Below are 26,773 nucleotides of genomic sequence, written 5' to 3' on the forward strand. Positions count from 1 at the left end.
GTCTGGTACCATAGCAACAGAGAACAACCAATAAGGGGGCTCTTCAGGACACAACAAGGCTTGGGTCAATAACATCCTAGTTTCTTTGATTTTATGAAATGGGATTCTTTTCAAACTAATCCAGCACACGATTAGAGTTTTTTTTATTTCCCTGGACTATGATCTACTTTACTCTAATGTCCTTTACTAGAATTAATTAGTTAATTGAATTAATTCATTTATCCTTTGCTGTCTTTATTCATCTAAAAAGAGATAAATCAAGGGTCAAATTGGTTCAATTCAGATCAGGCAAGCCATCAGATACAAATGAGGCTCTGAATAAAGATTGTATCATTTTTCTGTGCTTCCCTGGTGCTGGCTCAGTGACCTTATTTCACTGCATGATAAATGAATCCATTCGTTGAGCAGCTGAATGACGTTGGAAATGCACGTAACGTGAAAATAAATTCAAATGTGCTATTTTTTTTTTTTTTTCTGACTCTAGGCTACAGGAGTATTATCGTCACAATGGGAGGTTATCGAAGCGGACCACCATGTCCACAGCCTGCGCTGCTGGTTCGTTCATCCGGCACGTGTCTCTGCGTCACGGCCGTTGGCTGCCTATGTGTGCCGGGCCGTCTGAGGACAACCGTGCTCGGAGCCAGACAGTACACACAGCAGACAAAAATTAATAAATAAATAAATAAAATCCTAGACTGCTCTGGATCGACTGCCTCAGTAGGCAGTGTGGGCGCATTAGCCCTCTGCACTCCCGATATAAAGCACAGGTTTTCAAAGGTGAACAATCAATCAGTGTGCGATTGCCAACGGTTACCTCAGCATCAAACAGCTTCACACCAGCGTCTCACCGGTTTCTGTCGAACACGATGAGTAAACTGGTGTGAAAGTATCAGAGTGGGTGGTTTAAAAAACTGTACAGAGCTTCCAGGATCTTTTAAACTGTCAATTCAGATGCCATGGACTCAGTTGCCCGCACAGTGGCGGCATTACAGCACAACTTGAAGCTAAAAACACGAAGCCGGGGATCAGCTGGGTCAAGCTAGATAAGAAAGGGCGACACGAGAAACGGAAGTTGAGCGTAAATTATACACACCTTTTTCATTATTGAAAGTATTTGTGTCTCCAATTAATCAAAGATCTATCAAAATATTTGTCCAAATAAAGTTATTTCTAATGCCTTCCTCTAAATAAATTGTATGTACTTTTAAAAGCAAAGAAATGGAAGAAAGTAACAAAAATCCAATCTAGGACTCTTACTGACTGTTCATATTCAGGTATCTGAATATGACACTGTGTTTCTCTAAAAAACATTACAAATCTGTCCAGAATATCTCAGTATGTGAACAGTTTATGAACAAGTGCCATCTAGACTCAGTTTCTTCATCACAAGAACTTTATTGTGTTCATTTTACTTTATTGGTTACCCAAGCTGTGTGCCAGTTGACTTCAGTTGGCATAGTGCTGACTAGCTAAAAGAAAACCAGCTAATGTACAGGCTTATCACGTTACATTACGTTATTATTATTATTATTATTATTATTATTATTATTATTATTACAAATTACCGTTTGTCCGGTTGGAGAGACTGTAAATACCTGATGTCACCCATAGTCTTTTGAAAAGTGATTTTGAAGCTCAAAGTGGGCAGCTCTGCCTTCACGAACGTTAGCACAGCTATATGGGGTCTTGCAAAAAGACTTACCTAAGGCTAATTCATTAGCTGGCCAATTAGCTAGTTAACGAGCGAAGCTAACAAGACAGGTATGGTGAGTGACACTCATATTTGCCATTAGTGTTAACATATAAATAAAAGAATACAAACATTTTACTCACCTTAATAAGCAGGAGCACAGACTTCCTCGTGTTAGTCAATTAACACAACAAGCCATATTATCTGTCCGGTATTTGTCCAGCACAAAACCACAAACACGGCCAAGAAGTCAGCTAGCAGCTAGACACCAGTAGCTAACCAACTCTGACGGCATCCGCCTGTCACTCAAAGTCACAACTCCCTCAATTCTCTATACCTTTAAGCCTTAATAAATTTTAAACGGATGAGTTTCATAAAAAAATCAAACCCCGCACAGTTGTCATAAAGGGGGGAATTAGCTATAGAGACTTACAGCGATTTTTTTTACCAGGCTGTAAACATATTTATTTATGGTGTAAAGTTGGGCATTGGAGTCTCTGGGGATTGACTCGCTTTTGGAGCCAGCCTCAAGTGGCCATTTAAGGAACTGCAATTTTTGGCACTTCCGTATTGGGTTAATTTGTCAGCGCTCGGTGTTGCCGCTTGTTAAATATCCAGCTACTACATGAGTCTTGTATAATTGTGACAGCAACTGGATTTAATTAAAATTAAAATGTCCGCTTAATCATGAAATATTTTATTTTGAAATTTTTCGCCGGAACTGGTATGTTTCGCCTCACTCGCTTTACGCTCACTGCGAGAGGAGAAAGCAAAGGGACCAGATCAGGCGGTAGAAATGGAGAGCAGAAGGATTGGGGGGGTGAGCGAAAACGTTGAAGAGACATGGCGTGGCTGCAGGACAAAATAAGGGGATCTCAGTTCACCTAAAGGAGTTCTCTGGGGCAGGTCAAGGCAGAGGAGTCGAGCTAACAGTCTGTAGGATTTTCATTTCGCTTTGCTTTGGTCTTAGCTCGTCTAATCAGTGCGCACACAACGTTTGTGCTGGCCAGTATCTGCAGAGTGAAGTCTGTGGCTAACAACCCAGTCTGACAGGATAAAAGGTAAAACCAAGTGACTTCTGTTTGCGAACAATCTCTCAGGACCGTTGTTTGTTTACAACATTGATTATCACCGCACTGAAGTTTCATAGTAGTCACATACCGTATCCATTGTTTGGTAGCTAATTTTGCCAGCATTGTTACGGAGTGCAGGCAACACACTTCTACTCGTATTTTTGCTTGCTTGAACTGACATGATTTTACCGTCGTGCCGTGGCGCAGCGACATGCATGATTAACTAGCTAAGCATCGTTCAGAGTAGCCAGGCTAATGTTAGCATGAAAGATGTGACAAAGTGCCACATGGGGCTCTGTTGTAACCTCACGTTAGCTACCTGTCAGTGGCAGGGGACCTGCCCGGGCATGCCCTTGGACACTAATATTAACCCCCTAAAGCATACAACCAATAGCACAACATTTATGTTGAATTGACACTTCTCCAGGGAAATAAATTCATAACATAACAACTATAAGTATCAGTCGTGAACAGTGTAACTGCTAGTCTGTGTCTTTTGGCTTGCACCTGAGAAAGCTCTGTAAACAAACAAAAAGCACCACTAAGGAATTGTTGACCTCTCCACAATGTTATAGCGTAATCTCAATCTACTTTATCCGTAAATTGGTAATTAAAATAATATTGTCATCAGCATAATTTTAGGATGTATGGTAAGTGATGTGTGTGCATCAGAAACACATTAGTCCAATTTGCTCTTAGCTGAGCTCAGCTTCGACTTGTATTGTTCATCGTTGCTGAATAGCTCCTTTTGTGCTTTCAGGTAGCTCAGTATGAGTCGAGATGGGTGGGCAAAGAAGAGAGCCAGTGCTAGTGGTGACAATGGTTGGGCTGAAAGGGTGAGTATCGCTCAGCTCATTATAACCATCAATGCTGTGTAGAAATTTACCCCACTGTCAAGAGTTAAAGGGATGCAGTGGGTTGAAAAGCTATTCATAGTGCACTTTACAGCAAACTGTCTTCTCATTGTAAAAGAGCTGCAAACTGATCACTGGTAGTTGTTTAAGTAGATAAAGGTTAGCCTGCCAAAGTTGTACAGCTGCTGTGACAGGAGCTGCATGTAACCCATATCATTCTGTAATAACAGTAATATAAACCATACAGGCTAGACAGTAATTAGACTGTTAGTAGACAATAACATCTGTGCCCTAAAATGGCAAAGTATTTTTAAGCCACACAGCAACATGTATACATGAGCCATTCCTTGAATGTCATACACACTGATAGGGTCTGTATAGTCTGCAAAGGAAAATGCACACTGGAACTCAGGTTTGTAATATGTGTACATTAAGTGTGTCAGAAAACAAACATTTTTTGTAAATTTCAGTGGGTTTTTTTTTTTTTTTTTGGATATTGTGTAAACCACAGAAATATTTGCATATGTGTGTCAGTAATATGGTTTGATCTGCTCAAATGTGACAATTTCAGCTCTTGGACTCTGCACATGTATTTGTGGATGGTCTAAAAGTGATTTACCCTGTTCTGTCACTGCTCTCCTTTTCGTGTGCAGGGCGGCTACATGGCTGCCAAAGTCTCCAAGCTGGATGAGCAGTTTAAACTTGATGCCCCCAGGGAAAGACACAAGGAAGGCTTATGCTCCAACATCTTCAGTGGAGTGGCCATTTATGTTAATGGTTACACAGGTAATGCTGTCTAATGCATATCTCTAGTTTATCTTTCTTCTTCCTCTCACAATGTCTTCCCAGTATGAAAGACAGAGTTGTAATGTAAAAGTTAGGAGAATGTCCCAGAGGAGTATCAGAAGAGAAATAAGCATTCTGCATGCTGTTTTTTTTTCTCATTGATTTAAATTGCATTTCTCTCCTCAGTCAGTGGTATGAAAAAACATTATTCAATTTTCAATATATTGAACAGATATATTGTACAGAACCATTATCTATTAAAGAACCTTTATAGTTGTCTGAAGTTGTGAATGCTCTTAATGGTGTGATTCTGATGATATTCATTGTCATGGATACAGAAATTGCCACATAAATTGCATATTAGTGGAAAAAGTAATTCAAATGCAGTCTAACGAGCAAAGATCCTGCCATATGTATGCACTATGTCTGACTACCTTGATGCATTCATAGCATTGTGATTAGGTCACTGGGTACTGCCCAGTGTCTGATGGGAATAGCATTGTGTTTTGCCAGTGTCAAAGTAGCACAGCTTAAAATGTCACATTAAAATGAATCATGAAAGAAATCACATTGGGGGGGGGTTGCAATATACACCAGCCACGTCATTTGATGTGTGTAAATTGACATGCATAGCACACACTGGACTAAATCATACAGATAAAAGACGTTAACGTACGGTAGCCTGGACGTGCTGATCCACGGAGTGAATGTGATGAAATTGCTGTTTTTCTTGAGATTTGATAAGACAGTGACGTATTCTGAAAAGTTCATGTGCTTCAACTCGTTACGATGTGTGTCAAGATGCTGCGGATATTTGGATTTAAATAGCAAGTAATGGGTGCAGATGTACTGAACCATGATTTTTGCTGCCGGTATGTGTTGTCTCTTAGTAAGCTGACATTATTTTTATTTATTTATTTTTTTTTTTGTGAGCAGAACCAAGTGCAGATGAGCTACGCAGACTGATGATGCTGCATGGTGGCCAGTTCCACGTCTACTACTCTCGCTCCAAGACCACCCACATCATCGCCAATAACTTGCCCAACAACAAAATTCAGGAGCTCAAAGGGGAAAAGGTCATCAGGCCAGAGTGGATCACAGCCAGGTGTGTTCAGTGGGAGTCGTACATTTCATGCGTTCTCTTGCGATTGTTCATACAATTTCTATTTTACAAGACTAGCTAAAAAATTTGTGTTAATTTTAAAACAGTGTCGAGGCTGGGCGTCTCCTGCCTTACCTACAGTACCAGCTGTATGCAAAACAGAAAGGCCCGCTCTTCCCTGGCATGACTCTGCGCCAGACCTCAGAGATCGCAGGGCCGAGCCATGCGCCGCTGCCGCTGAGCGTCCATCAAAAGCTTCACCTGCCACAGCGCAGCGTTCAGCACTCTGTTCCCAACCATGAGCAGTCCTCATCTAGCTACCGGAATAACTTCAACCCTAACCCCAGCCACAATCAACTCTACCAAGGCAACGTCCAACCTCAGTCCATCAAACACAGCTCTGCAGCTTGCTTCATTAACCCCCAAGCAAGTCACTTAGCATCAGGTCACCTTAATATAGATCCCAGACACAGAAGCCCTTCACACACCTACCCACTGTCTAAACCAAGCCCCACAAAGCCCCCACCGTCTACTCTTCAAACACCTCATCGCATTCTCCAGCACCAGAGAGCTGGCCAACCACAACCTCAGACCAACTCTTCTTGCAACACACGGCCGAGTGGCTGCAAGGAAGTAGAATTAAAAGTGTAAGTATGTGAAGTTATTAGAAGGGAGAGATTATTTGTCTGTTGTTTTTTGTTCCTTTTGAATTAAATATCGTTTTCCCATGTAACTTGAACATATTGTTCCATTGACACACTAAGCTATCATCTCTTTACCTCACAGAAACGGATTATTGCAGACCTCACTGGATTTGATGAGCCATTCAAAAATGAGCAAAATGCAAGAGTGTGGCAAAGGAGATGTTTTCCCACAGGTGGTGAAGGAAGCACCCCTGACAAATGGACACACTCATCTTGTTAATGGTGCCTTAAAGCCAGGGGACCTGTCTCCTGTTGCAGATCAACCCTCTGTTGACAAGGAACTGCCAGAATGCAGAGTTAAGAGTCCAGAGGATAAACCTCGGAGTCCTCCAGTACGTTTTCAGACCAAACATGACCCGTATGAATTTCCCCACAGTCCTCCGAAGCAAACTGACCAGTCCTCTGTCTTACTGGAGCAATTCAGCTCACCGGGAGCCAATGAGAGACCTAAACCTCTACTACCCACCTACCAGGAGGCCATAAAAGCCACAGAAACCCACCTACACCCAAAACAGCTCCAGTTATCCCTTCAGGTTGATTCAAATCCAGAAAAGACTCCTCCTTCCCCTGCATCTCGTTCTCTTTCATATTCTCCAATTCGACTGAATGGAAGTCACCACAATGCCTTTTCATCTAATCCTGCCTCAATCAACACAACCAACGTAACAACCAAACCCGATCCTCCCTCAGACAAGTCATCGTCATCGTCAAAGTCCTCAACACAGCTGCTGGCACAGACGGGTGATTTGATCTCCGAGTACTACTCTCACTCACGTTTGCACCAGATCTCGACGTGGAGGAACGGCTTTTCTGAGTATGTCAATGAACTGCATAGCAAACGAAAAGCAGCAGGGGGTGCCTCCTTTCCTGGGAAAGACCGACTGAGGAAATCTGTGGTCCCGCGCCCTTCAGACAGTCAAGGTAGGAGAGGAAAGTTGTTGCCTCTTTTCATGTTCTTCCTTTTTGGTTGTATTTGGCCGTCTTGGTGTCTCGGTGGTCTAAGATGTGAACAGTGTATTGCAACTTCCCAGATGAAATTCAGCTGTAGACCTTGGTTCTCTCTTCTCAAAATGTGTCCTGTCACTTTACTGTGAGCTGTCCACAATGTCAGTGTCCCAGCTTATTTATGAGTGTACTCATGACCCTTGTGTTGCCCCTTTCTGTCCAACTGGGCTTCTTGGGATGAGTGTGCCACCTTGCACACCCTGCATTGTTTTGTTTTGTTTGTGGGAAATCTCCAATGATGGATGTCTTTGTGTGTCAGGTACATCGGCATCTGCAGCTGTTAAATCTTGTATTCTTCATGTGGACATGGACTGTTTCTTTGTGTCTGTGGGGATCCGACATCGGCCGGACCTCAAAGGTGAAGCAGCCTTTTTCTATTTATATTGTGTGCTGTCAGTGAGACCGCGGTTCATATTGTATTCATATGCAACACAGGCACCTGTTACATATGGTTGAGTTTGTGGTTTTTCTTGCAGGAAAGCCTGTGGCTGTGACCAGCAACCGTGGACAGGGCAGAGTGCCCCTGAGACCCGGGGCCAACCCTCAGGTGGAGCAGCAGTACTACCAGAGGAAACAATCTCATCCTCAACCAGGTGAGACTGTCATACTCCACCTGTTTGTCCCAAACAATCCCGTCCTTGACTATCACAGACCTGGCTCACTGTATTTCCTGCATTTTCTTGTGCATGTTTTACTTAATTGTAACCTGCTTGACTAAGTGTACCCTTGTTTGGCCTCTCAGAGAGGAGTGATGAGGATTTACACAGAACTCCTTCACAAGAGAGTCCTGACTCCCACACCAACGGAGTGGACCAGGATGTTGATGCGCTATCAATGGCAGAGATTGCGTCCTGCAGTTATGAGGCTAGGTAAGACATAAACACACACTCATGTACATCTTGAGGATTTTAAACTGCACGGATATCTGTATTTTGCGCCAAGCCAAATGTTAATAAATTGGTTGTCTCTCACAGACAGGCAGGCGTGAGGAACGGGATGTTTTTTGGCAAAGCGAAAAAGTTGTGTCCCTCACTGCAGTCTGTCCCGTATGATTTTGAGGCCTATAAAGAGGTGGCTCTCACCATGTATGAGATACTAGCTGGGTAAGAACAACTCTACTCACTTCTCTTGTCGTTTGAATGCAAAATGACTTGAAGCACATCTTCTCACTTATTTACTCTTTGCAGTTTTACCCACGACATTGAGGCTCTGAGCTGTGATGAAGTGTTGATAGACGGTTCTGCTCTGCTCGCTGAGTTGGGCACCAACCCAGGAGATCTTGCCAAAGCTATCAGAGCAGACATCAAGGAGAAAACAGGATGCTGTGCTTCAGTCGGCATGGGTGAGTTTATGTTTATCCTATTCTGTAAAATAGATCAAGACAATGTTTGGAGTTTACAAATTCAAACTGACTGTTCATCTGTTTAGGGTCCAACATCCTGTTGGCTCGGCTGGCGACCCGAAGGGCCAAACCAGATGGGCACTACTTCTTAAAGTCTGAAGAAGTGGATGATTTTATCAGGGACCTGCCAGTGACCAGCCTACCAGGTGGAATACAGCACCACCTGCTGATCATGTCCATTAATAACAGCTTTTGTGAGGTAGATGTTTGTCAAAGTGATTAATGTAATTCCTTTATTTTAGGCGTTGGGCCTGTTATGGGCAGAAAGTTGGCTGCGATGGGTGTGAGGTCATGTGGGGACCTCCAACAGGTGTCTCTGTCTCAGCTACAGAAAAAGTTTGGACCCCGGACTGGACAAACCCTGTTCCGTTTCTGCAGAGGGCTGGACGATCGGCCTGTCCGCTATGAGAAGGAAAGAAAGTCTGTCTCAGCTGATATGAACTACAACATTCGCTTCACAAGGGTTAGACAGAACTTTCTCCAGTGCCATATCTTCTTTTTTTTTCTTTATCTTCTCTGCATTTCCACCCACCTCTCTAACCCTCTTGTTCTACCACTCACCAGATTGATGAGGCAGAGTGTTTCCTGACTAACTTGTCTATGGAGGTGCAAAAACGTTTACAAGAAGCAGGGCTGCGGGGTCGCAGAGTTACCCTTAAGGTCATGGTACGCAAGGTTGGCGCTCCACTGGAACCGGCTAAATACGGTGGTCATGGCATATGCGACAACTTAGCCAGGTAGGAAAGAGACTGTCATCCCTGTACGTTACGAGGGATTGATAATGTCATATTTCTATTGCTTATCCATGTCACTGTTTCTCTGTAGACTCATTTATATGTCTCCTGCTGCCAGGACCGTGATGCTCGTGCAATCCACTGACAGTGGTCAGCTGATTGCCACTGCAGTCATCAAGCTGTTCCATGCCATGAAGCTGCAGGTTCAGGACCTGAGAGGAGTTGGCATCCAGGTTCAGCTGCTTGAGGGAAATCACTCTGTCCCCCAGGACTCCACAGGCCACCGGACACGCTCCATCAAAGAGATGTTGCTAGGTCAGGGACTGAATGCCCGATCCGACAACAGAGGTTTGTCAAAGGTCTTTGTGTTGCAGCTTGTATCTTTTGTATCGTCTATGAAATTAATTGAGTTCAAGATCAATGTTACAGGTGAGGCAGACAACAGCACACATCAGGAAAAGACTTTCTTGGCTACAGTCCAATCATCTGGCTCATCCCCACATCCTCTGTCCTCTCCTGAGCCAGTTCCTGGCACAAGCAAAGACCAGCAGGCATGCAGACGAACTCCGAAACACTCACGAGCACGTCTCAACCTCAGCATTGAAGTCCCCTCCCCTTCACAGGTAGCGGCTTGAAGGATAGTTCTGATAAAGGGACTGAGAGCTGATCAGTGATGCAGTTTGATTAAATTGTGTTAAATGATCATTTTCCAAGGTGGATCGTTCTGTGTTGGAGGCCCTGCCTGCAGAGCTGAGAGAACAAGTGGAGCAGTCATGGACGCATCGGGACGGGAGACAAAACAACCACCGTTCACCAAGCCCACAGCCCTCTGCTCCTCTTCCACAGCCTCCCTATCTGAAGTCATGTCCAGCCTCACCTCCTCGACCTGCACTGTACACTCCTCCTGTAGGAACATTGGTTCTGCAGATTCCAAACCAGCCAGACAGTCCGGGAATTGTACTGGAACTACCAAACTTCTCACAGGTAGAGATGCATCGGGTTGAGATTTGAGATATTTTAATATTTAATATTACTGGTAATGAAATTTTACAGTACAAGGAGCAAGGAAAATCAAATATCTCATTACACTCACAGAAACTTTTCCTTGTGTTAAAGACATTTAGGTCGATAAATCATGTTTTGAAAAGATGTTTTTCAAACAAAAAAAATGAATGCAGACTGTAACAAATAGATCTGATTTTTACATTTTAATATAGCGACAAGAGACAACTTTTTGCGGAAAAGGGAAGAGACAAGTTACATTTGGACAGCAACTATTGGGGAAAAAAGGAGCTTAATAGATTATATAGCCCTTTGGTTCATTCATCTGTGTAACTATTCTCATCTTCTGTGTATGCGTCTGGGCCACATTGGCAGCAGACCATAATGATCAGTCCAGATGTCCATATTTTCCCAACCATGTCCTCCCACTCTTAAGCCTCCACGTGCTGGCTGTATTGGATAGTCTCAACAAAATATACAACACTGACTTCATAGTTTGTGACTTGACATGCAGCTTCACATAGTCTCTTGACTCTCTGACTGCAGGTTGATCCAGATGTATTTGCTGCCCTTCCCAAAGAGCTCCAGGAAGAACTGAAGTCCGCCTATAACCGCATAACAACTGTACAGCCTCAGTCAAAAATGTGTAAGTCCTCAGGTGAATTAGTTTCAAAGGAATGCCTTTTGTTTTCTCCACTCTCAGCAGCATGCATATTCTCTACACCTAATCTTTGCCCTCCTTTTTTCTCTGCAGTGGAACAGAAGAATCCACTGCTGCAGCTAAAACAGTCAGGAGCAGGAATTGGCATTGGTCGTGTCAAGCGGCACTACAAGAGAAAAAATGCAGTGAGTCCCATTAAAAAAGGACCGTCCCCTACAAAGAGGCGTCACACAACAAACAGCCCTGCCAAAACCCTACCACCTCTTATAACATCACGGGAACCAATAAACATGGTAAAGGTGAGCCAATAAAAACATGCATGTCTCATACATACATGAAGATCTTTTTTGTGGTGGCTGTGTATAAAGATGGACAAATATACGGTTGTTTGGAACTTGACCTACAGTATCTCCCCAGTTTAAATTTGTTTTCCCTTCCCAGACTGAAAATGGTCCCTCCACATCCTCCTCAAAACCAGACATCCAAGAGTCTCTGTCTAAATTCATTCCTCGTCCTGCTCCAGCATTAGCTGGAGCCTGCGACTTGACGGACATTAAAACACTCCTACGGGAATGGGTCACCACCATAACAGGTATACAGCCAATTATGGCTCAATAACAGTGCCAGCACGTGTAGTGGCTTCTGTTTGTGGAATTGCAGAAATCTTCCTTTTTTTTTTTTTTTTTTTTTTTTTTTAATCAAATCACTGCTTCTTTTTTCTTAGAACCCATGGAGGAGGACATCTTGCAAGTGGTGAAATACTGCACTGATCTGATTGAGGACAAAGATCTGGAGAAGTTGGATTTGATTATAAAATATATGAAAAGGTAAGTACTGTACAGTTTAGCCTCCTCCACTCCTCTGGGTCCACCTCTTTGTTGTTTTCATCTATTCCTTCTGTTGCATGTTGATCTTTTCTTCACAGGCTCATGCAGCAGTCGGTGGAGTCTGTTTGGAGTATGGCTTTTGACTTCATCCTAGACAACGTTCAGGTGGTTGTACAACAGACTTATGGTAGCACCCTGAAGGTAACATGAAGAATGAGGGATTCTGTTTTCACTGTGTTACCTTTTAACCACTTTTTGTTTTGCTATGTTTACAAGGTCATCTGCAGTACAAATTAGGACATCTAAATGATGATTTCTATCCTTCCAGATTGTGACACCAATGCTGCATCTGCCAGTTATTTACTTTACAGAAACATAATATGAGAAAGTGTTACAAAACCCATGGCAGTATTTGATGAGAGTATGTACAGTACATTGTTTTCTGTACTTGCTCTTTAAGGGACAGGTAACACAAACTGAAGGGCAGGAAAAGCACTTGGCGTAGAATCTACTCATCAAAACCCAGACCAGTGATAATTGTAGCAAATTTTGGAAAATTCATCAGTTTTCATATGGACTTCTTCTTGAGATAATGCCAAGACTCAGTTCCACACATATGTGAAATTTTGTGTTAAAAATTTTGCAGGCAGTTCCTCACTATTTCTTACACGCCAAGTCCAAACCAGGTCTTGTAAGAGTTTCAATTTCTATTTTCCTGGTGAGTATTTTCCATCTCACATCACAACTGACTTCCCCTACTTGTCCAAGGATTAAACAGCATTATACGGACACATTTTAAGGTTATTCTTTTGCACTTCAGTCAGCCTTGGTTTAAAATAATGACAGGGGTAACCATAATCATCATGTTAAAACAAAAAGCATATTTTAGTGATTTTGGAATTGTTAAGTCTTGTTGCACTCCTCAGACATCAAACCTATGATAATCTCAGAAACGGAATAAGTTATCTTATTTTTCATTTGTTTCTTTGGTGTCCCATGCCACTTATACTGACCTGTGAAATATCTACTACTGCTCTGTCACAAAAAAACAGACAAAATCTAGTCTGGTGCATACAGTAGTATATTTTTTTCTGTCTCTTGCAAAAAAGTGCCAAACCCTGTTATTATAACATGTAAATAATGTTTTTAAAGATCCTTGTTAAAAATTTTAAAAGAAAAGATGTATGTAGAGGGCTTACCTCTTGTATTGTTTACATGTAGTGAACTCTTAGTAACCGTCTTTAAATTGTAAATCTTCTCACTCTAATTGTATGTGTTCCAACATGGAAATCAGAAGTTGGCCAAAGCACTTCATATGAGGTTCACTGTTGATTCTCAGTAGCACTCTGATTTCAGAGGATGTTACCTGGGGTTATGGCAATCAATAAGTAGCCTATGCATCTCTTTTTTTCACTAACAAGTGAGATGTCCCCTCAAGATAATGTAATATTTCATACAACCTTTGTACTTGGAGTAAAATCTTGGTATTCCAGTTGTTTGTCACTGGTTTCATAAATCTGAATATTAAAATAATGCTGGATTTGCATAGGAACAGAAGGTGTGATTTTTAACTCTGTAACCCATTTTGTGTACTTCACATACTGGAGACATATGTATGGCTTGTGGCTACATCATTGTATTTCTGTGAAGTTAACTGTTATGACGGCGATGATGGTGATCAGAAGTACTCAGCAGATGCGGTTGGCTGGCTGGCTTGTGATCTCACCACGCAACACATGATGTGTGTGCTTGAAAAGTTTGTTTAAAACAGTATCCCTATATGCAAACCAAATCAAGCTGTTGTGTTTTTTTAACTTGTTGAAATGAATGTAATTCATAATGTGCAAGTCTCCATTCACTTTCAAGATGTTGCTTCTCTTCACCTGTCATATCTTTCCAGAAGGGAATGGCCAGGAGCTAAAATTGGCCAGTCTTGTCTTCTCTAAACTGGCTTGTGCCTGACGACCTTAAGCTGTGAACTTGTTTGTAAGTTTTCTAAATCTTGGTAATAAACTGTAAACTCTGTATTAATTAATTTGTCTTAGTCTGTTATTGAAGTTGAAACCTGTCTGAAAAGGGTGGAAAGACTGCAAATAGTGAAGAATGTCTAATATTGAAAGATAGGTTGTCCATCAAGTGTCTCTGATCTGACAGTGAGGGACCTATACAGTACTGTGCAAAATATGTAGGCACTTCAAGTAAAATGAGGATGCTTTCATAAACAATGCAATTTATAGTTTTTATTCATCAGTTAACTTGAGTTAAATGAAAAGACTTAAATCAGTATTTGGTGTGACTAACCTTTGCCTGTCTCCTGGGTACATTTGCACAATTTTTCAAGGTACTTGTCGTGGCATCTCAGAGAACTTGCCACAGTGTTTCTGTGGATTTAGGTTGTCTCAGTGATGTGTCCATGATGTTGAGATCAGGGCTCTGTGGCGGCTAGACCATCTGTTGTGGGACTCCTTGTTCTTGTCTATGACAAAGTTCTTTATGACTCCAGCGGCATGTTTCATGCATTTCATGCTACATTCATTGTTCCAAATAATAGACTTGTGTGAAGAAGAATTATGTGAATAACAGTTTGCACACAATGAGAGCTTGTTGATAGAATTTGGATAGTTTTACTGGTAACTTTGCAATATTGTAATTACATCTCAATAAAAAATGAAAGACTCCTACTTCTTTAAAAATGTTGTGTTGAATGAAATGCCATAATGAGTTTGGTGCTTTTAAATATTCTTTTATCCATTTTACCGTAAAGATATTATTCAAGTCCACGATGTCAAGTAAATCAAAGCTACCTCCATAATTAGATCCAGAGAGCACTGCTTTCTTTAGATGATTGTGCTTATTGTTCTACACAGAGTTTGTAAATATGTTATTAATGTCTTTACACATTGAGTCATGAACATTGAGGGAAATAGCAGGGTATACAAAGCTTGAAACCACTTCAGCCTTAGTTAAAGAAACCCTTCCTAATATTAATAGATCTCTTTGAAGCCATATGTGTAGTTATCTCATGTTATGTAGTTATGGATGTAGTTTTTTTTTTTTTTTTTTTATATTGACCAAAGGAAATATACAGTAATTCAGGTAAGGCAACTGCACAGAAACTTTAACTTAAAGGCAAATATGAAAACAGTTAAAATGTTAGGAAGTAAAAATTAAAATTAAATAAAAGTAAAGGGAGAAAAAAAGGTACAGGGATACATAAATACATACAGAAATATTAACATTCATTCAGAGGTGATAAGGGAAAAACTTTCATAATTTTCCAAACGTTTATTGTTCTTTTTGTTGTTTAATAAAATGAGTGACTTGAGTAGATAATTCAGTTCTAGTTCTAGACTAAGAGAAAAGGTGAACATTTAGAAATTGATATGGCAAATTTCTGTTTGTGGAAACAGAATTTTGCATTTAGAATAATGAAGTTAAGCGCGCCATCGTTTTTGATCGTCATAGTAACAAAACCGGATGTAGTTTGTTTTGAGGCTGAGCTTGGCCTGCTGTGGCGTCACATCCGGAGCAATCGTTTGCATTTCGCGCACGAAGCGGACACCTGTAATTCCTCCAGGTAATCATCTAACGGTAGCGTGGTTATGAGTCGCCAAATTTTTATTTTAACACCACAGATCGATATTTCTTATGATCGAGGATTTTCCTGCCATGTCGGTGGGAGCGTTAACATCTATGACACTCGCGGGGCTAATGTGAGCTAGTTAGCTGAGCAGGCTAACATAAGAACTAGCATCGTCTGGCGTTAGAATCTTTTTCCTTGGTTACCAGCAAAAGTTAGTACCTAACTACATTTCTTGGTTTACTGGTTAGAATAATGTAATGCATAATGTGTAATGTAGTGCATAATAAAGCAAAAGGGGAAGAGTTGGGCGAAAAACAGCCATAACTACATAATATACAGAAGCTAACAACCGGCAGAAACAAGGTGTGCCCAGTCTCCCCCATGGCTTTGTCTTCGCCTGAAAGTCGCTGCTCAGTCTGACAGCTTGTAGCGTCGCGTTTTTCTCAATGACTTGACGGTAGCATTACCCGAGGATCTTACGTTGAAAGCCTGGTCGTTCACACAACTGCTGATCTAAATAAGATGCTGCGTTGCTCATGTCGAGGCAATTCTCAACGTAGTTAGCCAAAAGCTAAAGCAGTCTAATACACCAGCCCTGCAATAATTCTACCTTCTTGAAGGTTACTGTGTTTTTGTTTAATCATTTTAGAGTTGCGTTTCTACTATTTTATGAATGGGGATAGAATTAATATTATAAACACTGATAACACATTTGAAGTACAACAGCACAACAAACTGCAGTCCTCAACAACTCTCAAAAACGTGTTCAGCAATAACTAAACATTATAGCTTTCATTTATTTTCAGCATGGTTTACTTAATTAACTTTTTGATTGTTTTTTTTTTTTTTTTTTTTAAACAATCAATGATCAAATGTTTGCCTGCTGCCTCTTGTCGTGTGCAGTGGATGTGTAATAAATGCGCAGTGAAGAAGAGCAGAGCTATGTGCCGAGGCTGCAGTGAACAATTATTTTCCACCCATTCAGACTTTCCACAGCCCAAAGTGACACCTTAAAATTGCTCAATTTGTCTGTCCACCAGTCCAGAACTCAAAGATATTTCATGTATGACAAAGGAAAGCTCATATGAGAAACTTAAACAAGCAAATGTTTGAGATTTTTGATTTAAAAGTTGCCTTAAGTGTAAATCAATTATCAAAGTAGTGAGTGTATCACGGCTTAATATACAGAGTAGCAAAGTCACAGATGGGTTTAGTGTAAACTGGAGTTATTCTTCAGTTTACTTTATCTGTTCTTCATCCCCTCAGGTTCTGAGAGAGTTTCACACCTCGCGGGCAACCATGGCAAACCAATCGATGGATATCATAGCAAAGGTTTTGGAGCAGTCGGCCAAGCTGGTGGAGGAGCAGGTGGATGCACAGTTGACCAAACTGAATGAAATGGATGAAGAAGATCTAGAGAGGCTGAAGGAGAGGCGATTAGAGGCACTTAAAAAAGCCCAGAAACAGAAGCAGGTAGGCGGGCGGTTGTCTTTTAACTGTTTTATATTCACTCTCTGATGTAGTGAATGTTGCTGTTTTACTGCATAACACACCTAAATCAGATGAAATTATGCAGGACATTTAGTTAATATACTTCTTGCAGCACGAGCAACACTGACATCACATATATCTAAGCCTGCTGTGGGGAGTGATAATAATCTATTGCATTTCTTGGAAGTCTTTTGTTATTGTGACGGCCATCAGAAAACAGAAATTTATTCCTGTTCTTTTTTACAGAGCACTTCTGGAGATCAGTTTTTATCCTTATTAGAGATTAGAAATATTTTTTGTCTCGAATAACAGCAAATAAAAACATAATGGAAACCAATTTTGTAACAGAAAGTTTCGGAAAAGTAATCAAATTTTACACAGGGACCATGATGGGAACCCTGGACTGATTTATAGACTAGATCCTGCTTTGGAACTTATCTATACATCAGGAATCGAAGTGGAATTTTCTTGGGGAAAAGGGTTTGCTGTTGCTGGCTTCATGTTCCCATTGTACATCACGTTTTTCTGCTATTTGAGATCTCTTGTTCTGTTACTCATCTTAGTTTTCTCTCTTTAAGGAGTGGCTGTCTAAAGGCCACGGGGAGTACAGAGAAATCCCAAGTGAGAAAGATTTTTTCGGCGAGGTCAAGGACAGCAAGAATGTTGTCTGCCACTTCTACAGAAATTCCACCTTCAGGTGAGTCCATAGCAAGTATTTATTTATGACAATGAACACCTTTTGTGACGAAGCGACAGGTGTACAATCAGAAATGAAAACTTAGTGATTAGTCAATCAATTGATAAGTCAGTTCACAGTAGTATTCAGTAATGAAAATTATGAAATGAAAATGTTATTTGCAGCCTTAACTTAATCACTTTTAAGAATGCATAACCATGTAATTTCAAGGAGTCAGTACATTACTAACTTTTACTTCATTGTGCTACTTAACTGTTATTAACATGATCACATTTCTCTGATGTTAGATATTTTCTACAAGTTAATTTTCTTTGTTTTTGCATGTTAGTAGCTACAGTTTGTTCTCATCGGGCTTCTGAACTTGTCACATCTTCTTTCTTTTACGTATAGATGTAAGATCCTCGACAAACACTTGGCTATCTTGGCAAAGAAGCATATCGAGACCAAATTCATCAAGCTGAACGTGGAAAAGGCCCCATTTCTGACAGAGAGGCTGCGGATCAAGGTGATGCCCACGCTGGCTTTGCTGACAGACGGAAAAACAAAGGACTATGTGGTTGGATTCACTGACTTGGGAAACACAGACGAGTTTCCAACAGAGATGCTTGAATGGAGACTCGGCTGTGCAGATGTTATTAACTACAGGTGAGACACAGACTCCCTCCTTCATCTTTTAAGGCCTTTATAGCAGGTGCTGTTTAAAACAATACTGTTACTCTACACTAATTTCAACACTACCCTTTTTCTCCTGTCCCAGTGGTAACCCGATGGAGCCACCCACAGTGACGCAGAGATCAGGCACAAAGTTTACAAAAGTGGAGAAGAAAACCATCAGAGGTGGAGGTTACGACTCAGATTCAGATTCTGGAGATGACTGAAAAGCACTGACAGTCGCCTGGTTTTCTCTCTCAGGGCTACCTCATTAAAAAAAAAAAAAAAAGTCAAGCAGAAAGCCCGCTTTAATTTTCCTCCTCTCCTTCTCTCGCTGACTAACCGATTCATTACAAATTTCCATATTTTAAATCAAATTATTTTATGAAAGTATAAAGTTTTAGTTTCAGCCTTATTTAATGAATGGTATGCCATGTTTTATATTTGAATAACTACATAACGGCATATAGACAGGTGAAAAATGAAAGGAAAACCCAACATGAAGTGTCTTAGTAAGGTGTTGGGCCACCAAGTGCTGCCACAACAGCGTCAGTGCTCCTCGGCATTGATTCTACACATCTATGGTGCTCTACTGGGGGGATGAACACCATTCTTCCTACATATGGTGAGCGCTGTCTTAACATGTCGGTCCAAAATCTCCCATAGTTGTTCATTGGGTTGAGATCTAGTGACTGCGAAGGCCACAGTATATGATGCATATCATTTTCATACTGATCAAATCAATGACCCCTCATGCCCTCCGGATGGTTGAGATATGGTATGAGATAGTAAAGAAAATGAAAGATTTACCGCTCTCACTAAAGTTTGCTGACCTCTTCTCTAAGGAGACAAATAGAACCAAACCATGCCAGCAAAATGCCCCCCCCCCCCAGGGCATAACGGAGCCTCCGCATCCACTCACTGTAGGGGTCAACTATTCAGGCCTGGCTTTTATATACCTGCCACATGACTGGATGTACCATGCAGTGTACCTGTGTGGAAGCATCTGCATTTGTTATGTGTCTGTACTTAGTCAGCTTTTTCCTTTTCATTTGTTACCTGTCTGTACATGCACTTCAAAAGAGACATTATACATCAAATTGTGGAAGATATGTTTCACTGAGCCACTGCTCAGGTCATCAACTAGCTCTTGTGTTTTTTTTTTGTATTCTTGATTTTGTCTCTCTATTGGCTAAAATCCTAAAAATTTGTCTTGAATTACAGGCGTGCTCATTTAGGTATTTCTGTTTATTTCATGTTTCCTTGTGACTGAGTCTGATGTTTGAACAGAAACCATGATGCATGAGTGCCAAGATCATCTTTTAGCATCAGATTACATTTTCACACAACGTTTCCTTGTAGCAAGAGTGTGACTTAACCTAATGCAGACTTAATAAAAAGTATAAAAGGTCCTTTGATGCTCCTTTGATTTCGTTTTGCTCTTCTATAGATTTAAGTATTGCTCTTAGATTAAAGTTAAGTGGGCTGTGTGAGGACAACAAACTCAACATATGAAGAATCAGAAAGATATAAGTTGTCCTGCATCACAAGGTGCAACAGGACAGTTGTACACACACCTCTCAAGCTGTGTCCTGAATCCATACATGTTAATTCTGAGCAGGTTTTGAGTATGTTGTGTGTTTACACTGGAAAAAGTGACCAAGACAGAATGCAGACAAAGAAACCCTTGATGTTGAGTGTACTGTTGATGGGAGACTATTTATGTTAGTTTTAATGTATTTATGGATGGTGGTGAAAGAGCTCCAGAAACACTTCACTTCCATCGGACCCTTAGTGTGAGTGGCCTTTAAACTGGTCTTCACAAAGAAACAAGTAAAAAGGATACAGGCTGTATTTCATTTCAAAAGGTCTTTATTTTGGGTACGTATATGTCGTGTTTAATGAGGAATCTAAGGCATCACCTGTTTCTGAATTGTGATGGAAAACAGATTGCAGTTTACAGTTGTAACAGCTGTATGGTTGATAGGTTGGAATTTAAATGCATTTACTGATAGACAAAATAAACAAACTTGCCTGGATAACTACTGAGTAAATCCAGAGCACATTTAAACCTGAAACACAGGTTTTACTCAGCAAAATTATTCAGAAAAACAAGTAATTTTCATTCCTGCTTCATGAGACAGACCTCTAGTTTGTTGAGGGACTTGTTATAGAGTGTGATGACAACATTTCTCATTTTAATCATTAGTCCAAGAACTCAAAACACATTGCATACAGCTACCTTCAAGTAGTGGAATCAGAACTGGTAGATATGGAGCACAGGGTCATTTCCATGATATTTATTTACAACTGAATTATTAATTTATTGAGAGTGAGGCTAAGATTCGATAGCCTTGGGGTCTACAGGTTGGAGTAGACGACGGACAATCAGCTCTCCGTTGCTGTTAATGTAGGTGTCGGCCATGTCCTGCTCAGCAGGGAGTCCATAGGGAGTCTTCAGCGGCTGTATCCTGAAGGAACGAGGAAAGACACGACAGAAGGGCAGGAAATTATCCAAACAATCTTATGTGTCCCTTCAAAAACCAGACAAATACTTTTAATAAGAGTTTGCTGAATGTTCTAAAAAAAGATAAATCCTCATGTGTAACTCAAATAATTAGTTTTTCTGTCACGGCACGTTTTGATGATTCAAAAGGAGGTGTGTTACACCCTTTGGTGCAATAGTCTTACCTCACCAGGTGCTTGACAAATTTCAGCTGGCTGTTGACCGCTGGTGTATTTTTGTGAATTACAGGGACATGTGCCTAAACACAACACAAAGAGAGCAAAGTGTAAAAAATAAAATCCAAGACTGTGAGTGTTACAAGTTCAATAAAATGTTGCCTCTAGAAAATAAATACTATAATAAATGTTCTTGCTGCCTCTATAGTGGGCAGATCAGTTTGAGGTGATACAATCAATGAGGGGAGAATCCTTCTATACTGCTCCTCTATCTTGATGAAAGCCGTTTCTTCACTCTACAAGCCAAGTTTAAGGCACTGTGCATAATGTTTATCAGGCTGCTAAATGCACTTCTGCCAATAGCAAAAAGATTTTTTGGGGGAAATTTCATGACTAAAAGTTCACGGTGGATTAATAAATGCTTTTGTGTTATAGTCTTAATCTTAGTCTATAATCTTTAAAGCTAAAACATGCCTGAAAATGCATTTCATTATAGCACACTTACCACATGTCCAGTTATTTTGTTTAAACTTTAAAGCACCGCACAAGAGGCAAGCTAATTTGCTGTTGGCTTTGACAGAACAAATGCCTTACCTTTTCAAGCCCCAGGTGTTTCACCATGTCTTTCTCCCAGTATGGTCTTCGCATTACACTTTTGACTCGAGTCACTATATGCAGTTTATGAGGTTGGTCCGGATCCCCTCCATACTTCTCATGTTCTTTTGATCTCTCAACAAAAATCTGCAAAAAAAAACACAGACTTTGAAGACTGACAACGGAGCAAATGAGCGCAACTAATGATTAAATTGTTCAGATGTGCAGAACAAGGGAACATCATTATTGCCATGGCTGGCCAGATTAATCTGTCCAGCTCATTAATCTGCCCAGGTCCTAGGGCAATAATCATATAATAATGCCCCCACGCCTCCTGTCCTCTGTGCACTGTTTATAGAGTCTGAACCTTGCTGGAAGTTTACCCTACCTACGTGCCATTAACTGACATACAGTAAACCTGAAGATGTTCCCTGAACTCTTACCTCTTTTGGGATTCTTGCTTTGGAAAACTTGCTGCGTGCAGACACAAACCATGGGCATGGTAAAAGTGTAGCTTCTGTCAGGATCTGTAAACATACACAAACAGTGATGAGGCAAAGTTAAAAGCAAAGCCATAGGCTAAAAAGCAGTTTTGCTCTCTAATAATGAAGAACATAAATGCAATATCCTGCAGGTTTGGGCCATATGATAGGACAAACCGCAAGACAATATGAATTTGTCAACCATCAGATACTGTGTTGGCTATCACTTTAATATCTCTGGGCTCATGAGGTAGTGAGCAGTGTCAAAAACAAGTAAGCACCAGTATAATAATAGATTACACTCCAAATGCCTGAACAGTAACAACAGTGAAGTACTGATTTATAAATACTGTGAAAAGTATCGGTGGTATTATTGGCCGATTCAAGTTTGAAACATGAAAAATAAAGAGTGATGTTCTTACCTTGGTTGATAAGGAGGTCAAACCTTGAAAGGCACCTGTCATGTTTTCTTTTGGGTCCACCACTTCTTCTACAATAGCGATGATGTTAAAGGCATGCGCGCCAAGGTTACGGCCCCCAACCTCAAACTAAAGCGTATGGATCAAACTTAACTAAACGTTGTGAAATAAACATACAGATGTAACTACATCCATATCAAATGCACTGACTTCACACCTACAATGTTAATCCAGGAGCTGAAGACAACGGTGAAACAGTTTGTTCACGTTAGGTCACCGGAAATGTGGAGGAGTTACTGTGAAAATGCACCGATATGACAAAAATTACTTGAACAACGTTCCTACAAACTATTCTAAAATTTTAAAAACGAGAGAATTTACTATTTTGATTAGATAAAAGTAAGATTTATTTTTGTTGAAAATGTACCCATTTATCTCCTATACATCATTTATGCAATGTTATGTTTCCCTGGGAGTTATTTTTGTGGCGCACTTGTGTAGCTGACCGGAAGTGTCGAGGAGTTACTGTGTAAATGCACCGATATTACAAATATTACTTGAACAACGTTCCTAGAAACTTTATTTGCGAGTTTAAAAAGATAAAATAAACTATTTAGGTTTTATAAAAATTAAGTAAAATAAAGGTACTTCTGCTGTGTGTTATTGTTGAAAATGTTCCGTGTAACTCTCATACTATTTATGCAGCATTACGTTTCTCCGGGAGTTATTTTTGTGGCGCACTTGTGCAGCTGACAAGACAAGTCATTTCTTCCTGGTACTATTTAAGCATGACTACATTGTTGGATTTTTAGAATCTAATAAAAACCAGTAGTTGACAGAACAATGGCACAAAATCATGTGTCAGGGATGGAGACGTCCGCTATATCCGTCCTGAAGCGGGCGGTGGAGCTGGATCACAGCAGCCGCTTCCAGGAGTCTCTAGTCTGCTACCAGGAGGGCATCCAGCTGCTCATGGACGTGCTGAAAGGTCTCTGTCTCCCTCTCCCTCTGGCATACATAGATACAGCAGTGTGAAAATAAATGAAGACATGGAACATCACTGTTTCTTGTTTTCTTTCTCCTGCCAGCAGCTGTGAAGGATGACTCAAAGAGAGGGCATTACAGAGAGAAGATAAAGGGCTACATGGACAGAGCGGAGCAAATCAAAGCTCATGTCAGCCAGATGAAAGAAGGTAGCTATCACCACCACCACCACTGAAAGCTCGATTATCAATTAGGAAAAGTGGGCAACTGCCTTAAACAGGACAACCAGCCTTGGGTTCCTTGGTTTAACACAAATTTATTCAGGTAAAAAAGAAATATGATAGGACAGCTTCTGGTGTCCCGTACTGATGCTCTTGGAGGAGGGAATTCATTTTAAAAAAAAAAGAGGAAATATATAGATAAAAATAGGTAAAAAGGTAAAAATAATACACTTTAAATATGTTAAATTTGCCTTCCTCAGGGTGTGTCCCTGAGCATGGTTATAATTTAGGAGTCCATATTTATTATATGCTTCTTATTTATAACCATCTACTTGAGTGCCTGTGGAATTTGACTTTAATGCCACACACTAACCATAGATCAGAACATATTTTTCCCCAAAATGATTGCAAACTATGTAAATATTGACACGGAGCCCCGCCAGAGGGAACACACAACAGGGTCATACTGCGGGACCCGCCTTAGGTCCCCTGATGTTTAAGTTGATAATGTACTTGTGTAGTAGTACATATTTCCAAAGTATTGAGGCCCTAAGGCAAAATCTGATTTTAATACCTTTATTATGTCAGTTGATATTATGCAATGGTGCATGTTGTTCAACAATTTTGTGTTTAATCACAAACTTGCTCATTTACAAAAAAACCCGGGTCAGTTTAAAAATGATTGGTGAGGGATGAGAGACTGTGTGGATGATATGCGTCAGGGGTGAGACTGTTGCCTGTTCCACCTCTGATTTTTATTTTGTTTCTCCTGCCTGTCAGACGGGAAGTATCATGAGCAGATTAGAATATCAGAGGATGCTACTGGTCATAGCTATGAGTCTCTGTTCAAGCCATACATCAGCAGTGCACTCACAGAGGTCTGGGTGGAGGATCCATACATACGACACACCCACCAGGTAAGATCTTTGTTTTCATCACAGTTTTACTTTGAGAGTTTTATTCCTCTTTGTTGCAGGATTGATTTACCGATTGTTTGACTTCAAGGACTGTGAATACTGTTTATTTTTATATATTCATTTTCAGTTAATTGACTAACTACTAACTGATTAATTGATCAGCACTGTGTGATTTCATTACCTATGCTTTTAACCTTCACACAGTAAGAACATCAACTTATATTCTTTTTGCATGATCTCTCCACTGTTGTTTCTGAAATGCCTCTGAATGTGACAACACAATAACCTCACTTGTAACTTTTGAAACTGACAAACTTGTCTAATCACATTTGCTAATAATAATAATGAAAAAAAGACTTGAATCAGTTAAATTGATGAGATTTTACATCACAGAGGAGTTTGGTATAAAATAAGTGCAGAGTGACCTCTGGCACAACTAAAGAGCACGTTGTTTGCCTTGACATTTTGAATTTGCTCAACCTTTTCATTTTTACAGCGAACAAAGCTCTTTGCACATTTGTTTTGATGATAAATAGCTTTACAGTTAGAGTTTTATCCTCAGCATAAAACATTACCAAATTCAATTCATTATCAAACGTGCCCCTCACCCGCTCTCTCCACCACAGTTATACAACTTAGTGCGGTTCTGTGAGATGCTGCTGAAAGCCTCCTGCAAGGTGAAAAGGATTCATCTCCTCACTTCACAGGATGAAGTAGGTTATTTAACTAAGGAGGTCACACCATGTAATGAATGCATAGCAACCACACCAGTCTCTCCAGATCAGGTTATTCTTTTGTTTCACTGCCTTCGTCTTGTCCTGCAGGCAGACAGCAGCCAACAGAGCAGCGCTTTGGCCGAGCTGAAAGAAAGTCTCAGTAACCAGGGAGTGACTCTGGATCTGCAGTTCTCCTCCACCATCCATGACAGGGAGATTAGGTACGGCAGCATATTTTCTTCATTTACAGCAGCTACATAGACATATATTATGCAGACTTTCACAATGAAACAGCATACCTTATATCTTAATTATTTTTTCAAATGGTGGGATTTTTTTTTTGAAAGAAAAATCCTTATTATGATATACTATATCTAGTTAGTTTCACATTAGCACTCCTTTTCCATAAATGTGGTTTAATTTTGTTTTTTAGGTTTGACAATGGTTGGATCATAAAGATAGGAAGGGGGCTGGATTATTTTAAGAGACCAAAGGTGAGTTTTCATACCTCATAATAATCAGTCCTGTAATGGATGCCATAGTTCAAATTTGTGGTTTTGAATGTCTGAGAATCAACATGTTCAGTTCTGCTGGTGAAAAGTGTCCATTACGTCCCACAGGGCCGATTCTCCATTGGATATTGTGACTATGACCTCAGGCAGTGCCAGGAGACCACTGTAGACATTTTTCACACCAAACACACAAAAACACTATGAGACTCCTGAAGCTTGATTTACCTTTTTTCTAACTCCACTTCTAACTCTTCTCCAAAGGACTTCATTCACTTACCTGCCTTCAAGGGTATATATATATATATCTGCTGGGCTGATGGATTTGCCTTCACTTATGCATATAATCGGCCTCATAACAATTGTGTAACAGGGCATTCTTTGACAAAGCTGTTAAAATACGCTTGTTGTCACAATACTATGTCTAAATAACAACAAACTGTATAATGAGATATTCAGTATTTCTAACAGGGGTTTTTCTACACACTTTTAAAGACTCTTTTCTATGACCTGTTTGTCTTTCTATACATTTCTTCTGTAATTATGTGAAGGTGCCTTTTAGGGTGTGATACTGCCATCTGGTGGAAAGATTATTCATTTGTTTATATTAAAACTGCTTTTATAATATAAAATGTCTTTGTGTGTAATTTTTACCATCTTTAAAGCTTATCCGTTTACTTCATATTCAGTGTGTCACATTCAAAATATTCAGCTCAAAATAAATACATTCATACAAAAATGTAACAATAAAAAAGTCTTGCAGCCTGATTAAAAACTGTATTTAACTCGGTATAGTCAGATTTGGGTGTCTTGGTACACATAGCTATGGTATACAGTTGTATGTTCTTAGTAAGTGGACCTTGAATTTAGATTTACATTGTTTTATTTATTTTTTTGTCAAACTTCTATTCCCAATTTACAAAAGAATCTCAACTCCAGGTCGATTTACTTGCCTGCTCCGAAGCTTTTGACCACATCACATGGCCT

The 26,773-nt window shown here is 40.3% G+C and overlaps 4 protein-coding genes across 7 annotated transcripts; 3 read left to right on the top strand and 1 right to left on the bottom strand.

Annotated features, from left to right (window-relative positions):
* The first annotated feature begins 2,464 nt into the window (after nt 1-2,464).
* rev1 (REV1 DNA directed polymerase) lies at nt 2,465-13,871 on the top strand. 3 transcript variants are annotated; one of them, XM_056389802.1, is made up of 22 exons: nt 2,465-2,751; nt 3,524-3,599; nt 4,271-4,403; nt 5,340-5,508; nt 5,613-6,152; nt 6,292-7,130; nt 7,474-7,572; nt 7,691-7,807; nt 7,957-8,083; nt 8,189-8,317; nt 8,402-8,556; nt 8,643-8,762; nt 8,859-9,079; nt 9,181-9,353; nt 9,469-9,698; nt 9,780-9,973; nt 10,065-10,334; nt 10,899-10,998; nt 11,107-11,312; nt 11,455-11,605; nt 11,738-11,840; nt 11,939-13,871. In XM_056389802.1, exons 2-22 carry the CDS (start codon nt 3,534-3,536, stop codon nt 12,048-12,050), a joined length of 4,254 nt encoding a protein of 1,417 aa, XP_056245777.1. In that variant the 5' UTR covers nt 2,465-2,751; nt 3,524-3,533; the 3' UTR covers nt 12,051-13,871. The 3 variants fall into 3 exon arrangements, with proteins under 3 accessions (XP_056245777.1, XP_056245778.1, XP_056245779.1); XM_056389803.1 differs by having other exon boundaries at nt 11,107-11,306; XM_056389804.1 differs by having other exon boundaries at nt 9,876-9,973.
* Nucleotides 13,872-15,339: 1,468 nt separating this feature from the next.
* On the top strand, nt 15,340-19,674 carry txndc9 (thioredoxin domain containing 9). The gene is made up of 5 exons (XM_056389879.1): nt 15,340-15,417; nt 16,690-16,896; nt 17,493-17,611; nt 18,002-18,256; nt 18,369-19,674. The coding sequence occupies exons 2-5, from the start codon at nt 16,723-16,725 to the stop codon at nt 18,487-18,489; spliced, it is 669 nt and encodes a 222-aa protein (XP_056245854.1). The 5' UTR covers nt 15,340-15,417; nt 16,690-16,722; the 3' UTR covers nt 18,490-19,674.
* Nucleotides 19,675-20,116: 442 nt separating this feature from the next.
* mrpl30 (mitochondrial ribosomal protein L30) lies at nt 20,117-22,738 on the bottom strand. Its single transcript, XM_056389880.1, has 5 exons — nt 22,443-22,738; nt 21,982-22,065; nt 21,539-21,685; nt 20,954-21,027; nt 20,117-20,733 (listed from the first exon to the last, which is right to left on the bottom strand). Exons 1-5 carry the CDS (start codon nt 22,482-22,484, stop codon nt 20,601-20,603), a joined length of 480 nt encoding a protein of 159 aa, XP_056245855.1. The 5' UTR covers nt 22,485-22,738; the 3' UTR covers nt 20,117-20,600.
* A 426-nt stretch (nt 22,739-23,164) lies between these two features.
* On the top strand, nt 23,165-26,418 carry mitd1 (MIT, microtubule interacting and transport, domain containing 1). Of its 2 annotated transcripts, none has more exons than XM_056389435.1 (7): nt 23,165-23,427; nt 23,528-23,632; nt 24,425-24,561; nt 25,188-25,274; nt 25,386-25,498; nt 25,711-25,771; nt 25,898-26,418. In XM_056389435.1, the coding sequence occupies exons 1-7, from the start codon at nt 23,283-23,285 to the stop codon at nt 25,991-25,993; spliced, it is 744 nt and encodes a 247-aa protein (XP_056245410.1). In that variant the 5' UTR covers nt 23,165-23,282; the 3' UTR covers nt 25,994-26,418. The 2 variants fall into 2 exon arrangements, with proteins under 2 accessions (XP_056245410.1, XP_056245411.1); XM_056389436.1 differs by having other exon boundaries at nt 23,166-23,427; nt 23,531-23,632.
* Nucleotides 26,419-26,773: the final 355 nt, after the last annotated feature.

The sequence above is a fragment of the Seriola aureovittata genome, chromosome 11 (assembly GCF_021018895.1).
Source record: "Seriola aureovittata isolate HTS-2021-v1 ecotype China chromosome 11, ASM2101889v1, whole genome shotgun sequence".
Lineage (NCBI taxonomy): Eukaryota > Metazoa > Chordata > Actinopteri > Carangiformes > Carangidae > Seriola > Seriola aureovittata.

Coding starts and splice junctions, on each gene's coding strand:
- rev1 (XM_056389802.1), top strand. CDS start 3,534: ATGAGTCGAGATGGGTGGGCAAAGAAGAGAGCCAGTGCTAGTGGTGAC. Junction 9,080..9,180: donor ACAACATTCGCTTCACAAGG/GTTAGACAGAAC, acceptor ACCACTCACCAG/ATTGATGAGGCAGAGTGTTT. Junction 9,354..9,468: donor ATATGCGACAACTTAGCCAG/GTAGGAAAGAGA, acceptor TCCTGCTGCCAG/GACCGTGATGCTCGTGCAAT.
- txndc9 (XM_056389879.1), top strand. CDS start 16,723: ATGGCAAACCAATCGATGGATATCATAGCAAAGGTTTTGGAGCAGTCG. Junction 17,612..18,001: donor TACAGAAATTCCACCTTCAG/GTGAGTCCATAG, acceptor TTTTACGTATAG/ATGTAAGATCCTCGACAAAC. Junction 18,257..18,368: donor GCAGATGTTATTAACTACAG/GTGAGACACAGA, acceptor CTCCTGTCCCAG/TGGTAACCCGATGGAGCCAC.
- mrpl30 (XM_056389880.1), bottom strand. CDS start 22,484: ATGACAGGTGCCTTTCAAGGTTTGACCTCCTTATCAACCAAG. Junction 22,066..22,442: donor TGACCTCCTTATCAACCAAG/GTAAGAACATCA, acceptor GTATGTTTACAG/ATCCTGACAGAAGCTACACT. Junction 21,686..21,981: donor AAGCAAGAATCCCAAAAGAG/GTAAGAGTTCAG, acceptor TTTTTTTTGCAG/ATTTTTGTTGAGAGATCAAA.
- mitd1 (XM_056389435.1), top strand. CDS start 23,283: ATGGCACAAAATCATGTGTCAGGGATGGAGACGTCCGCTATATCCGTC. Junction 25,499..25,710: donor ATCCATGACAGGGAGATTAG/GTACGGCAGCAT, acceptor TTTGTTTTTTAG/GTTTGACAATGGTTGGATCA. Junction 25,772..25,897: donor ATTATTTTAAGAGACCAAAG/GTGAGTTTTCAT, acceptor TACGTCCCACAG/GGCCGATTCTCCATTGGATA.